Source organism: Plecotus auritus, assembly GCF_963455305.1.
Source record: "Plecotus auritus genome assembly, chromosome: 3".
Taxonomy (NCBI): Eukaryota; Metazoa; Chordata; class Mammalia; order Chiroptera; family Vespertilionidae; genus Plecotus; species Plecotus auritus.
Window position 1 is genome coordinate 201,272,810 of NC_137772.1, and position 16,583 is coordinate 201,289,392.

Consider the following 16,583-nt stretch of genomic DNA (forward strand, 5'->3'; position numbering starts at 1 on the left):
GTGGATTCACCACCACCTGTGGTAACAGAGGAGGAAAGTGGGAGCAATTTTTGGAATCTGTAGGCAGAGCTCTTTGGAGAGAGCAAGGAGAGGGATGTTTCATGGAAGCTATGATCTTTAGTCAAGCGATACATCCAACCTATAGTGGACCCACAGGGAGGAAGCACGGAGAGTAGGTACCCCAGTCTCAGCCTTCTTGTTCCCTCTGAGCTCCTTCTTATGCTCTTTATTAGTCAAACCCACCTGGAGGCCAAAGGACTAGGAAGTCCATTGATGTGCTCCAAACAGGCCTGACTCCGGCATTCAGAGTAGAGGAGAGAGGTGATCTGAAGTGGGGAATGGAAGACAGAAAGATTCACAGAATTTTAAAGTTGGAAGAGACTTTGAGAACAACCAGTTCATTTCTCTTATTTCACAGCAAAGAGACTGAGCCACAGAGAGGTTGAGTAATTCTGAGTCCTGTGGCTTGTCGGTGCTGGGATGTAATAGGGCCTGAGGTTTCCTGGCCCTCAGCTCTGTCTCTTGTCTTCTTATATAGTAATTTGAGAGAAAGGGGGAGAGAGGAGGAAGGGCAAGTGAATTAAAGAGCTTATGTTTCAACTTGTGATTAATACTCTGAGTAGGTGCTCAATTTCACACGTGTTATTAGCGGGGTTTAATCGAGTTCAGAATTTAGGTAGGATTGGTTGTGTGATGAACAGATGTGTATATTGATGGCAATAATAAAGATGGCATTTTATTAGCAAGGAATGCATGACTGCATCTAGACTTGGCCTGATAACCAGGCAACTCAAATGGTGTGGCTTTTGTACCCTATTGATTCTGGCCTTGCTACCATGCTCTCTGTGATGTCTCTTATGGCCTCAGAATCTTGTTTTAGATCTAGGCTCTGAGTTGAAGACTGAATCATGTTTATGCTTCATCATCAGAACCTCCTTAGAACTCAGAGACCAAGGAAAAGAGGGCTAATTTGTACACATTAACATATGTCACTTGTATAGGCATTGTTTTATACATACATGTACAGGTACAAATAAATACTCAGATATACAGGCAATTATCAGCTAACAACATTGACCTAGGAATGATCCCTACATAATATCAAGAAATTGGAAATGGCATTGCTACTAGTATTTATGGTATTTCCCTTTATGTTATAACCCTTGGGAGTGAAGGACCTAAAACAATGCCTTCATTTATGTGTCAACGGAGATGGAGAGAGGTAGCTCATTATTGGTCTTCTGAGGTACTTAATCATTGGTTCATTCATTAATGTCACCAACAAATGCTCATTGAGCGCCTACCATATGCCAGACACTCTGCTAAGTACTGGAGATAAAGAAAACAGATATAATCCTTGCCCTTACTTCATCAAAGTTTCCAAGAAAAGCTATCTTACTAACCAATGTAGTGAGGGTGGGTTCTTTCTTATATTCCATGCAGGGAGAATCACAATTGGTGAGTAAAGATACGGATTTCTTTTTTCTTTTCTTTTTTTTTTTTTGGCGACCACGGCAGGACACGAAAAATACGGATTTCAAAGATAATAAATGACTATTTTGATGGAATTGAAGTTGTCATATTACTTTGCACAACATTACTAAAATATATTTTAAATCCTAAAGCCAGCCAGCACCTACTATTTTTTTTGTTTGTTAATCCTCCCCTGAGGATATTTTTTCCATTGATTTTTTTTTTTTTTTTTTAGAGAGAGTGGAAGGGAGGGAGGGAAGCAAAGGGAGAGAGAGAGAGAGGGAAGAGAGAGAGAGAAGAGAGACAGAGAGAAACATCGATGTGAGAGAGACCCATCAATTGGTTGCCTCCTGCTCACACCCCAACTGGGTCAGGGATCAAACCTGCAGCCCAGATATGTGCCCTTGACTGGGAATTGAACCTGGGACCCTTCCAGACACTCTAACCATTGAGCACACTGTCCAGGGCAAATTTGGTGGCTATTTGGCAGCTGGTAGGGAAGGGAGGGGGGATTTAAAATCTATTTTAATAATTGTTTATATTGAATATCAGGTTGTTACTTATAGACTAATTTTTTAAAACAACTAATTTCTAAGATCAGTAGAATGGTACTAAAGTTAGAGATGGAGGTGAGAGGGAAGGAGTCTGACTCTTGTAAGTAATTCGAGGCAAGAGAAGCTCCTTATCTGCCTCTGGACAAAGTCTATTAAAATTCAATGAAAAATATCAGGTGCCTGCTATTTGCTAGATGCTTTCAAATAAATTGTTTAATTCTGTGAGGTGAGGATAATAATCCCCATTTTATAATGAAGAAAATGAGGTCCAAATAATTTAAGTTACTGCCTCCCCTCTCCTCAAGGGAAGTAAGTGTTAAAGTCAAGTTTCAAGCCTAGGTCTTTTGACTTCTAGGTCCTTGCCTCCTTTACTGTATCATAATCCACTTCTAATTAATATTTTATCATTGTGACAATTTCAGTCTATCGTTTTCATTACATTTCCTGCTCATCTATTAGCACTTACTTGTTACTCTCCTTCTCTCCCAGACAGGATTAGGGGGCCTCCTATGGAGCACTGGGCATGCTCTATTATAACTCATCACATTGTACTGTAATTTCCTGTTTGTCTGCCTTGGCCACTAGGTTAAAGGCTGCTTGTAGATTGGATCCCATTCAGTGTTGGAACCCACCTCCTATCACATTCCCTGGCACATGGAAAACATTCAATAAACATTTATCAAGTGAGTCAATCTTCACAGCAATCCCATGAAAGCAGTTACTATCTCCTGTTTTACAGTAGAGGGGCCTGAAGGTCAGAGAAATAAAGAAACTGATTTAACATCACACAGCAAATTAAGAGTAAATATAAAGCCCATGTTTTCAACTCCAACGATTACCATTGCTCTGTCTGCAGAAGAAGTTTTGTGGAGGGTTGCAGTGGCTTGGAGTATACTCAGGCAGTAGAGCAGATTACTTGGGGGGACTTGGACATGGCCTTTTTCAACACCCCAACTTTACTGGTAAATCTATTTTAGCACAGGCTGTTTCTACTCAGAACACCATCCCTGGCTTACTGTTGTCCTCCCAGTATCTTCCTTGTGCCTCTTCCCCAGGTGAGATTTTCCTGCTGCTCTGTTCCTGTGCTTCTCTTTTTCTGACCCACCGCCCATTTTCACTGCTCACCCTCTCCCCCCGCCCCCTTAGTAATCAGTGACAAGCCAATAATTTTTGTTAACACTTGAAAATGCTATTTTGCTGTTAAACCAATAAATTTCCCTAATCTGCTGCCAAAGGGTAATAATCAGAATCTGGTTTCAAAAGGTTTGGATTTCAGCAGGGCTGCCCACACTGTCCTTTGAGGCATATAAATTAATTATAATTAAGAACCGTGTGCAGATGTTAGGAGAGAAACTTTGAACAATTTTGGTGTCTGCTCTTGCAGAATATTAAGGAAAACATGAGTGGCTGTTGCTGGTGAGAATACAGATAATCATCCATGTTTGTATTGAAAACCTCTATTAAAGTGTACACATATGAAGTGATTCATAATCCTTTACTAGTTATCTGTACAGCTCTTGTATCAGGAACTTGGGTGACTGTAGAAGTGATACTTCTGCTTTGCACAGACGGCAGGAAAGAACAGCTCAGAGAGAACAGCCTGCTTTTACCACTGGAAGTGTTGTAGAACAAGGAAGAAGTTCAGGTCTGCATGGACCCAGTATGAACAGAAGGCTCTTATTTCAGCAGAAGAATTTATCTGTCAAGAAATTAAATGCCCCATTGACCTTTGCAATGATGAGGCCAGCTTCATCTAGGCCTCTAAAGGACTGTGGTCATTGGAAGTGCATCCCTACCTGCACCACATAGGAGGACTTGATGGTCAAGGGTTTGGATCATTTTTACCTGTATCTTTTCCCTCTCTCCCATCTCTCCTGCTCTTCTCTGATCAGATACTTTGCCATAAGTGCCTTAACTAAGCCTCTCTTTTCTTTGACTTTGTCTTGACATTATTTGTTGTGGCTGTGGTATGTTGGAATGCATTTGTGGTTGGCTCTGCATAAGAGTGCATTTAGATAAGTAAATGCCCCAGCAGGACCAAGGAGCACTGTTTATTGCCATGTCAAACACTACATTAAAAATGGAGTCAGCATGTTCGTAAGATGTCTAGGTAGACTTTTCTTTCTTTACTGGTTTTATAGGTACACAGTCTCAGCACCTGCGTCTACTCCCCACACTACCAGGATTTCTTTGTTCCTTTCTGAAGAAAGAGTAGGGGCAAGGAAGCTCAGAGCTCTAAAAGAGTAATGAATGATGATAATAGTGTGAGAAGGAGAATAACAACAGTGCAGAGAGAAGTCTTAGGTTCTAAGTAAACTGAAATGAAAGGTTGGTACCTTTTATATGTTATTTTTACAGATTTAGATGATGTTTAGCAGACCCTCAATGCATTTGGAGGATTGAAATTGGGTTTCCAAAAATCCTGCATGTATCAATGTATTTCATTTGCTAGAAATAGATATTGGTCTTGTACATCAAAATGACATTTAAATAGATGTTTGACATCTGTAATACACTCCAGCTTCAAGTGGTTGGTGAACACATGCGTTGCCCAAGCTAAGCATTATGACTCAAAAGCACTTCTTTGGTTCAACATTTGCTCTGTGCCTATACATTTTAATTTAGAAAATATAACTTAAAACCCAAAATTGACATGGAACTTAAAATTTAAAAAATATGTTAATTAAAAAATGTACTTTGGATCTGTTATGCGGAGTTGAGTTCATCATACTTCTTAGTTCATGGCACATTTTCATTATTGGTTCACATAAGGACATCTTGTTTATTTATTTAGTTCTTTGTGTACCTTTATTCTTCTGTATGCATTTTAGAATAAGTTAATAAAATTCTTGCCGTAACCGGTTTGGCTAAGTGGACAGAGCGTCGGCCTGTGGACTGAAGGGTCCCAGGTTTGATTCCGGTCAAGGGCATGTACTTGGTTGCAGGCACATCCCCAGTGGGGGGTGTGCAGGAGGCAGCTGATCGATGTTTCTAACTTTCTATCCCTCTCCCTTCCTCTCTGTAAAAAATCAATAAAATATATCTTTAAAAAAAAGAAAATTCTTTTAAAAATCCTATTATCAATAATAGCAATTGCCTTGAAGTTATAGATGAATTCAGGGGAAAACAACTCTAAAATACTATGTTATCAAACCTGTAAATATGGTATACTAGAGGCCTGGTGCATGGATTCGTGTACCAATGGGGTCCCTCGGCTTGGCCTGTGGAGAGCAGGCCAAAACCGATCTCTGGGTCCAGAGTGTGGGTGAAGTAGATTCGGGGCTGGCAGTGCCCCAGCACAACCTAACCCACAGCCGATTCCACGAGGAATCGGCTTCCGTCCTCTACTGGTTGGAGTGTCTGCTCCCTGGTGGTCATTGCGTATCATAGCTACCAGGCGAACAGTCGAATGGTCTGAGAGTCACTTAGGTTTTCATATATATAGATAGATGATTACATCGTTCAGGTCTTCTTTCATAGCCTTTAATGGAGTTTCACATTTTCTCTGTTAGATGTCTTATGCATTCTTTAGTTGCTTGTGCTATTATGACTATTATATTTTTTAGTTGGTTAAAAGAGAGCTATGAATGTTTTCTAAGAGTATCATTTATCTAGCAACCTTGCTCCACTCATATTAATACTAATTGTTTTTAAATTCTATTGGATTTTTTAAGTAGATAACCATATTATCTTCATATAATGCTAGTTGTTTTCTCTTTCCTTCCCATTATTAAAACTTTTATTTTCTTGACTTATTTTATTTACCATAATCTCCAATAGCAGTGACAGTACTAACCTTGCCTTTTTCTCAATGTCAAAAAGAGTGTGATCAAGAGTTTTTGGTATATACTCTTAACCAGGTAAAGATTGATGATCTCCTTCATTTCCTGTTATTGCATTTTGTTTTGTTTTGTTTTTTTAAAAAAACATGTCTTAACATTTATATCATGAATAGATTTTTCCTTAATTAAATATGTTTCTGTCATTTTTTTGAGATATTTGTGTAAATATCTCCTTTGGTTCATTAATGTGGTGAATTATTTTGATGTATAGTCTATAGTTAAGCCATCCTTGCATTCCTGGTATATCATGCTTGATCATGTTATTTTTAAAAGATACTGTTTATTTTGGTTAGCCAATATTTTTTTTAGGTTTCCCTCCTCTTTATGTTCATAAGTGAAGGGGAACTATGATAATCTCTTATTGTACTATAATTATCTGGATTTTCTTCTTTTTCTATTTTGTTCAACTTGTATGAGCAAGGCTTATTTATTCTCTTAAAAGTTCAGTAGATTTCCTTTATGAAATCATGTGCACTTGTTTTACTTCCTTTTATTTTGACAGAGGTGGGTTGGTTGAGTGGGGAGTAGAGGTGGGAGATGGTTATTTGTGGATTAAGATTGGCGACCTTGAATAACCATTTTATTTTCTTTAATGGTTAATGTTATATTCAAATTTTCGTTTGAACCTCTTTTTGCTATTTTTATTACATATTTACACATAACTTTAAAAAGCAACCATTTTCATAATATTATTTTATTATTTTGAAATTTTTATTGTATGTTGTTCTTTTTCCATTTTTATTATGAATTTCATTTGTAGTTTCTCTGTTTTACCTTGAGTGGTCTTGTCAGAACTTTATTGTAGTCTTTTAAAGAATCAGCTTTTTTCTTCCTTTCTTTGCCATCTGTTTCATTAATTTCTGCACTTTATTATTTAATTCCTTCTTAGGGTTGACTCTGTTAATTGTTCAATAAGTGAAAATTTAGTTACAATTAATTATTTTGTATTTTAAATTTTTCTTATAAGTGAATTTAAAGGCATAGGTTTCTCTTTAAACTCTTTTAGTTGTACACTAGACATTTTCATATTTAATATTTTTATTGTCATTCTGTCCAAAGGATGTTTTAGTTTCTCTTTTGATTTCCTTCTTAACCTTTGTTATTTAATAGAAAGTTTTTAAAAATTGTTGGACATGTGATATTTTTAGCTACTTTAAAAAATTTATTTGTGATTTAATTACATTATAGAAAAATGGCAGTTCTTTTATATTGATTCTTTGGAATTTATTGAGGCATTTTTGTAGATACAATATTTTTTACATACTTAAAAGAATATGTAGTCTGTGTTGTATGCAAATTTCTAGATATCTGAACTAGTTCAAACTTATTACTCATGCTTTTTTTTTAATTATTTATTTCTTTGTTTATATTTTGTCTATTGGATTTATTTGTTACTCCCCATGGTGATTTTAAGTATTGCTTTACACACATTAAGCCTACATTTTTATATTCATATATGTTCATGATTTTTGTGTCTTCTGGGTACTAATATGTGTAATATGTGACATCTTTCATTGTCACTTTTGATGTTTTCACTTATATTGTCTTCATATTAAAAATTTGGTAGATATTCCTACATTGCCCTCCAAAAAGGTTATGCTCTTTCTACTTCACTTGACATATACTGTATGAGACTCCTTGTTTTCCCATATTTTCTAAAGTGACAAATTTTAGGCCTGGGGAACTGGACCTGATACATAGTTCTGGCACTTTTAATCTTCATTTTACTCACTGCCTATCATATCTTAACCACAATCTCCTTAATTGTGTTACTCCAAATAGTGTCCTGACTGCATTAAAAGGTAGTACTTGGAAAATTTGACTTAATCATCTATTTAAATCACATTTTATTCTTTCTGTTGGGGTTGCCCAAGGACTCAGTTTTTTTTTTCTGAGGACAGGGTTGGTCCAGATTCTCATTCAGATGTGTCTTCCTTTGGAATCTACTGTGGACAGCAAAGTGTAGACTGCTTCCTGCTATAGTTACCATGCACCAACTATAGGCATGAATGCAGGCTAGTGTGGTCTTTTGCTTGCTCTAGGTCTGGGGACCACTCAGCTCAAGCCTCAAGGAGGCAGAGGGCCAGGAGGTGAACAGCTGATTCTCTGATCCAGCAGCTTTGTTCTTGGCTCTGTTTGTACACCCTAATGCCTGAATTCAAGGCCTGGTTTGGGGGTCTTGAGCTTCACTGGTTCCCATTATCAACCCTGGCCTGAATGACTATTGAATTCTGCTACACAACTCGTAAACTGTCAGTGGAGTTCGCTGCTACTCTGAGGCCATTATATGACATACTAGTGACCTGGTGCATGAAATTCGTGTGCATTAATAGGTGATTAATTAGAGGAAATAATTTAATATTGCTGTTTGCCCTTTCTCTATAATAGAAGTGTCAGAGATGAAAGAAAATTAGTAAAATGTATATGAAAACCTTCCTCCTGTCAGAGTCTGGGCCTCACCACGGGACCCAGAGTCAAGTCCCCACCAACCCACATGTGCCTCAAAATTGCATGAGACCCAGACCCAACCAGCACCCCCGCATTGGGCTAGATCCAAACCCGGCCAGTCCCACCCTTGTCAAGCCCTACCGAGCAGGGGGTGTAGCCTCAGGTCCCCTGGCCCGGCGCCAGGATGGGGGGGCGTGGCCTGAGGTCCTCTGTCAAGTCCCGCCAGGTGGGGGGGCGCAGCCTCAGGTCCTGTGGCCCGGTGCTGGGGCGGGGGGGGGGGCGCGGCTGAGGTCCCCTGTCAAGCCCTGCCAAGTGGGGGGTGCAGCCTGAGGTCCCCTGTCAAGCCTTGCTGGGTGGGGGGGCGAGGCCCGAGGTCCCCTGTCAAGCCCCATGGGGGCGGGGGAGGGCATAGCCTCAGGTCCCTGCTGATTGCTTGTTAAGGCTCCTTAAGGGAACTTGGCCTCAGCTGTGGGTGCAGTCATCTTTGTGATGGAGTGATGGTCAATTTGCATATTCCCTCTTCATTATATAGGATTCTCCAGGGCATTATAACCATCAGGCTCTATCCTCCTGTGAGGCTCCTCTTTACATTCCTCTTAGCCTCTGTCTACCATTCCATTACCCCCACCTCCCACATGCTGACTTTGTGCTTTCATAAATAGCTAGGATCCTTGAACAACTTAACTTCTATAGAAGCTTAAAGGTAACATCCTTTTCTTCAAAGCACTTCCATATTATTATTTGATCCTCACAAAAACTTTTTCAGGTATGTAGGTTAGTACATTATCCTGATTTCACCAGTGAAGAGATAGAGACAGTGATTAAGTGATTTGCCCATCCTCAGGCACTTAGGTAATATGGAACTGGTATTAGAACACAGTTTGTTTTTGTTGGTGATTTCATTCATTCTTTTCTTAATTTTTTTGTTCATTCATTTATATACTCAGTAGAGGCCTGGTGCACAAAATTCGTGCACGGGTAGGGTCCCTATGCCTGGCCGGTGATCAGGGCTGATCAGGTTCCCCGCCCCCCCACCTCCTCCTTCCTTTGCTGCCCACATGCCACCACCGCATGGTTCCCCCACCCCCCTGCTTCCCTGCCTCACTTTCCCCCCGACCTCCCCACCTCCTCCTTCCCTTGCTCCTTTAGCACCCCACCTCCACAGCTGGTCGCCCGCCATGTTCCTCACTGCCCCCCTGGTGATCAGCACACATCATAGCAAGCGATCGAACTGCTGGTCTCTCAGTAGAACTCCCGAGGGTACACTTTGCATATTAGCCTTTTATATATATATATATATATATATATATATATATATATATATATATATATATATATATATATATATAGTGAGAGGCAGCAAAATGGAAAGAGCAAGGGTTTTGGAGATAGACAAACTTTGGTTTGAAACTTGATGACATCTCTTATTAGCTGGGTGAACTTGGTCATATACTTACCCTCTCAAAAGTTGTTTTATTTGTAATGTAAGGAAAAATTATGACTTATAATGTTTATATGTGATTTGACACTACATGAAAATTACCTAGCAATAATGGTATGTGGCATATGGTAGTCTATAGGTAAAATGTTACTATAAGTATATAATATGTAAAATAGGTTATTATAGTTTAAAAATGGTCAAATATTAACAATTTAATAATGGTAGAAACTCAGTGGCTACCATTTATTGAGTCCTTCCCTATTGTATATGAGGCCCAGCTATACCCCAAAAATGCAAATAGGAATGAGACAAGGTCTTCTTTGTGTTTCTGTATCTTCTACTAGACCAGTGGTCGGCAAACTCATTAGTCAACAGAGGCTGTGGAGGGTAGAGCCTGTCTTAGTAGCATCCCCAACACTAACAACAATGTCTGCTAGGTAGTGGGTGTTCAATATGCTTTCTTAACTGAAAAGTTCCCTGCCCACCAGGAGATCACCAACTAGTTAATTACATAGCCATATAATTGTAGTAAACTTTTACAGGTATTTAGATAGACACATACAGGCTATGGTGATAGTGAAAATGAAACAATGCTCAATTCTACTGGGGGAGTGTGAACCACAGTGGAGAGGAGGGGGCAAAGCATCATAGAGCAGGTGCATTAAGATTAACCATGGTCTGTCTGTGGAAAAGTGCAAAACCAATTTGCTTATCTTGAACTACGTGCTTTCTCTCAAGGAAGCCCCTTCTAATGTGTGAAATTGAGTTTGTATTCAAAGAAGCTTCTTTGTTTGTCTCACAGTCCCTCTCTTACTGGTATCTCCCATAATGTATTGCTTTGTAAAGTGCTTTGCTCTATTCTGAGTATAAAAGAGATGCTCAGGAAAACCTGATTCTATTCTTTGAGTGTCACAACTAGCCATTGCATAACGAAGTGCAATATATTGTGTGAAAAGAAATAGAGGAACACAAGAGATATTTTAAAGAGAGTAAATAAAACATCAAAATGGGAGCATGTAGAGTGCATTAAAGTTAATGAACTGTCATGGCAAAGTGGACCACTTTTCAGTGTGAAGGAAGCTGATTTAGCGACTGGTATCTAAATGATTAGAATCCATTGCAACGAAGTTAGCTGCTGGTCTTGCCAAATTCTAAATCTTTTGGTTCTCCTTGAGAACCAGTCCTTGAAATTGAACAGATTATTATTATTATTATTTTGTCAATAGCTCTTTGAGATGCTAAACCCATTGGTCTTTGAATATTCAGTGCTGCTCAACTGTGGTTAGCACTGCTTTGCTATATAGAGTTGAGGAGGAGGAATTCAGGCCCTGGCTCTAATGCTTGATTGGGACTAGTTAATCAGCATAGGCTTCCAGGGCTCCTGTGGTCATTCCCTGTTTCCACAGAGACACATAGACCAGAAAATTGTCAGGAGTCAACTTTGCTCAGGTGTGAACCACTGAGCTACTCATCCTATTTGTAAGAGATAGACAAGGCGATTGATACAGGTCTCCTTCTTGGCAGTGTGGAAGGATGCCTACAATGGCAAGAGTTCCAAGGTGCTTTCTGCCAAGAACTGGATTGGATTTTGTGCTTCTTCAGCCACAAAATGTCCCCAGCATCTTACTCCCATATCATTAATGCCCTTTGCAGTCAGTCTGCTCAGCCTGAACATCCTTATCTCTCTTTACTCAGCACCATCATTATTGTTTTATTTTGCTAGCTAAACTCTCAAAGTTTATAGATCCCTAATATATTAATGTTTTTTTTTTTCAAACATGCAGGTGATATTAGGTGGCATTTTCATCCTTGATTATGCTCTCTCTCTCTCTTTGGAGAAGAATGAGAATTGCTGATTCTGGTTTTGGGTGCAGTTTGTAGAATATTTCCTTGGTGTATAAAAATGCTAAGTTTATATTGGCATGCTGGCATTTATTGACCTTGGGAACATTACGTAAGAGTTTTAAGCTTCAGTTTCTCCATTTGATAAATGGGGATAAAATGACTAATTTATAGGGTTTCAATGAGGACCAAAGAGACTCCAAATGAGGAAATGCCTAGCACAGTACACAGCACATAATAGAGGTACAATAAATTACTACTTAAAACAAAGCAGAACAACTGAAGCAGGACCAGTTCTACTTAAATAAAAGGAGCTGTTGGGAAACAGTGAGGAATAGGAAGAGAAATCACAGAGCTCTATAAAGAACCATGTCCTCAGTCTTGTGCACAGTGTAAGGTTTAGAGGCATGGAGGGAAGTAAAAAGTACGAGTTTGTTGTAAGTAAAAGATGGTGAATTGTATGGAAACATGGAAAGTCATTTCAGAGAAGTCACTGCTATAGGATGCCACGAAAAATTTTCCAAAGTGCTTCTAACATGCCCTGAGCCTGGTGCTTCAGTTGGTTGGAGTGTTGTCCCATACACCAAAAGGTTGGGTGTTCAATTTTTGGTCAGGGCACATACTTAGGTTATGTGTATGGGAGGCAACTGATCATTATTTCTCTCTCTCTTTCTACCTTTCCCTTCCTCTCTCTCTAAAATATACCCCCTCCCAAATATCCTTGGGTGAAGAAAAAAAATAGTGGCTCTAACACTATCATGGTTATCAGTAGTATTTGTTGAAACCATCATACTTTGATGCATGAACTAATCAAAATAAGATGACTCCTTGTGGTAATGGGTGATTTGAGAAGCAGTGTGATGTAATACAATGGAATACAAATTGGCCTAAAAGTCAAAAGTTCTGGATTCATATTTGTTTCACGGAAGTGATTCATGATTTTGGATTTCTGAGCTTCTTTGAGACTTAGCTTTAGCATCTATAAAATGGAGGTAACAGTACCTTTCTTATTTTCCTCCTACTGGTTTATTGTAAGGACCAACTGAGATTTTTTTAAGTACTGCCTACATATTGGCTGTTTTTATTATTATTATTATTTAGTATTAAGAGCCCGATACTGAAAGGGCTGCTGAAGAATTTTCAGGCTCTTGTCCTCTTTGAGGTGAACATGAAGTAAAGGCAGCAAGAATATGGGGCTTATGTATCTGTAGCTCTCTATATCTAGCTTATCCAGACCATGTTTTGCTGCTAGCCTCTGCTAAGCCCATTTTACTGCTCCCTTTGCCTGGCCTACACCATCCCCTCAGCCCAAGAGCAGTTCAAGGATGAATTGTGATAGGAGTGCCAAGGATCATGTAGCAACAGCAAGACCCCCCTCTTGGAGACTCCTGCGTTTGTGCACTTGGCATTACTGCCTGGACCACTTGCATCCTCGTTGCCTCATTTGTCTCTGTCTGTTTGCTGCTAATGGCTCTAGCAATAGCATCTTTTATTTTCTTGCTCAAGGATGTTGATGCTTCTGAAAGCTTTTTTCTCTCACGCTGCTGAGAAAACACGGGATTTTAAGAGACTAGGCTAAAGGTCCTGTAGTGTAGGTTGTGATTTAACCACTCTGTCTTTGCGTTTTCAGGGAGTCGACGAGTTGAAGATGAAGCCCAGAGCAGAGTGCTGTTCTCCCAAGTTCTGGTTGGTGTTGGCTGTCTTGGCTGTGTCAGGCAGCAGAGCTCGTTCTCAGAAGAGCCCCCCCAGCATTGGCATCGCTGTCATCCTCGTGGGCACTTCAGACGAGGTGGCCATCAAGGATGCCCACGAGAAAGATGACTTCCATCATCTCTCTGTGGTGCCCCGTGTGGAGCTAGTAGCCATGAATGAGACCGATCCAAAGAGCATCATCACCCGTATCTGTGACCTCATGTCGGACCGGAAGATCCAGGGGGTGGTGTTTGCTGACGACACTGACCAGGAAGCCATTGCCCAGATCCTTGACTTCATTTCAGCCCAGACTCTCACCCCCATCCTGGGCATCCACGGGGGATCCTCTATGATCATGGCAGACAAGGTAAAAGCAGGCTGCAGCGAGAAGAGTCTCGTTGGTTTGAATCAAGAACTAAATGATCCATTTGTTTTGATGCAAAACTGAATTATGAAAGATGGAAGGTTGTTAACCAGAATGCACTGAGTGGATAGACCAGGGATTAGTCTAATATCTTGGAGATGAAAGGGAGGGAAAGATGATGTCATCTAGTTATGCACAGAGTTTTGCACAGCTTTGTGTGTCCATTTCTTTGTAAATGGATTACCTGAAATGACTAAGAGATAGAGAAGCTTGTGATCCATTTTCTTCAAATACACATATGAATAGCTCCTTCAAAATTTTGTTTTCTTAATTTATTTTTTTAAATCTTCACCTGAGGATGTTTTTTCCATTGATTTTTAGAAAGAGTGGAAGAGGAGAGGGAAAGACAGAGGGAAATATCAATGTGAGAGAAATGCATCAATTGGTTGCCTCCTGCATGTGCCCCGACCAGGGCCTGGGCTGGGGAGGAGCCTGCAACTGAGGTACGTGCCCTTTACCGGAAATGAACCCAGGACCCTTGGGTCTGCAGGCTGACACTGTCTACTGAGCCAAACCGGCTATAGTGCTCCTTCAAATTTTTAAAATAAGGTGTGCTCCATTCTTCCTTCTTAATACATATTGTTTACCCATATCAGTTTCAAGAATATGCAACAAAAACTCCATTGAGGTGGGTAATATTTCTCCTTGAGGATACAAACATCACAGAGAAGTACTTCTTGCTAAGGTGTCCATGCTCATCACACATCAGTCTATATATTTGAGTGTATTTTAACCCATAGAACCAGTAGCAGCTTCATTTCCTCATGCTTACATTTGAAGGCAATGGTCTGTAACCTTGTTTGCACGTTGGAATCACCTAAACAGCCTTAAACACTACCAATGCCTGGTTCCGCCCCCAAAGATTCTGATTATTGGCCTAGGGCAGTGGTTGGCAAACTGCAGCTCTGTTGACTAATGAGTTTGCCGACCACTGGCCTAGGGTACTGCCTGAGGTATAGGATTTTTAAAAGCTCCCTGTTGATTCTAGTGTGCAATTAAGGCTGAGGACCTCTGCTTTTAGGCCTCAAATACATCCTAGTCACTCCTACATTAATATTGGATTGTCTTATGAATAGATGCTTATTCTCTAACCACAGAAAGTTTTGTTGTGGTTATGTTTTGTTTTCACATTTTAAACTTATTCAGTTATTTTTCCCTTGCTTGATTGCTTAGGTACAGCACTTCTCAATACATATTGTCCTTCACAGTTATTTCTATCTCAGATGGATTCATTTCACAAGTACAATACTTTTTTTCTTTTCTTTTTTTTTTTATCACTTTGAGTTTTTAAAATTGTTTCTACCTTTTCATTGTCATCTTATACTTCTTAAAAAATCCCTTTCAAAACTGCCTTTTACTTAAAAGACATGCTGTAGGGTTAAAGATATTTGCGAATACCTCAAAACCTAGCACAGACACCACAAGCATGCTCCTTGGCCAGTTGAGACCCATTACAATGCAGGGCTTACCAGAGTAAAGTAACCTTGCTTGATCACTATTGCCATCTGTTGGCAGCAGGCAGAGATGATGAAGTGGAGGAAGTTCGGTAGTATCTGAGAAAGATATTGAAAGGGAAAAATGTTAGAATCAAATGCTGGCAAGAGAAGCCCTTGCTAAGAGAATGGAGATAAACTTAAGCAGAATGGAAAATATAGACCGACTATGGCAAAACCTACTGAGTGTTTTGTTAACATTTTCCTAAGCAAGTTATATTTTAGCAGCGGTATTTCATCTTCTTTTTTTAAATTAAATCTTTATTGTGAAAGTATTACATCCTATCTAATAAAAGAGTACTATGCAAATCACTCTGCTACACCCACAAGCCACGCCCACTCTGCCACACCCACAAGCCACGCCCACTCTGCCAGAACCACAAGCCAATCAGGAATGAGTATGCAAATTAACCCCAACCAACATGGCTGCGGCCACAGAGCGAGCAGGAGGGAGGCTTGGGTTTCCCCGGCGATGGAGGAAGCCAAGCTTTCCACACACCCTGGCAGGCCCAGGCCTCCACTTAAGGCTACAAAGTTTCAAGTATAGAAGATAAATAAATCCCAACAGAAATGGCTGCCACCACGGAGCCAGCAGGAGGCTTGGCTCTACTCCAGGCTACAAAGTTTCAATTGTAGAAGATAAATAAACCCCAGATACCAGGGCCTCCGTTTGGGTTGCTGGGGGGCGTGGCCAGCCTGCAAGCCACCACAGGCCCCTCGCCCAGACCGCCCCACGCCCCAAGGGAACCCCCACCCTGATCTAGGACACCCTTCATGGCAAACCAGCCAGTCCCCACCCATGCACCAGGCCTCTATCCTATCTAATAAAAGAGTAATATGCAGATTGATCATCACTCCAACACACAAGATGGCTGCCCCCATGTGGTCAAAGATCCTGCCCCCATGTGGACACAAGATGGCCACCACAAGATGGCCAGCAGGGGAGGGCATTTGGGAGGGACTAGGCCTGCAAGGGAGGGCAGTTGTGGGCGATCAGGTCAGCAAGGGAGGGCAGTTGGGAGGGACCCAGGCCTGCAGTGGAGGGCAGTTAGGGGTGACCAGGCCTGCAGGGGAGGCCAGTTAGGGGTAACCAGGCCTGCAGGGGAGGGCAGTTAGGGGCAAACAGGCTGGCAGTGTAGCAGTTATATATCAATCAGGCTGGCAAGGGAGTGGTTAGGGGTGATCAGGCTGGCAGGCAGAAGCAGTTAGGGGTAATCAGGAAGGCATGCAGGTGAGCAGTTGGGAGCCAGCAGTCCTGGTAATCAGGAAGGCATGCAGGTGAGCAGTTGGGAGCCAGCAGTGGGATCGGGCCTAAACGGGCAGTTGGACATCCCTCGAGGGGTCCCAGATTGGAGAGGGTGCAGGCTGGGCTGA

The 16,583-nt window shown here is 40.8% G+C and overlaps 1 protein-coding gene across 1 annotated transcript in view; it reads left to right on the forward strand.

Moving 5' to 3' along the window:
* Positions 1-13,248: 13,248 nt before the first annotated feature.
* The window catches only part of GRIN2B (glutamate ionotropic receptor NMDA type subunit 2B), a gene marked incomplete at both ends in the record, with an annotated part of 320,707 nt that continues 317,372 nt past the window's right edge, over positions 13,249-16,583 (forward strand). Inside the window, one exon of the mRNA XM_080661135.1 lies at positions 13,249-13,659. Within this exon, the coding sequence (XP_080517261.1) occupies positions 13,249-13,659 (411 nt within the window). The remainder of the gene's footprint in view (positions 13,660-16,583) is intronic.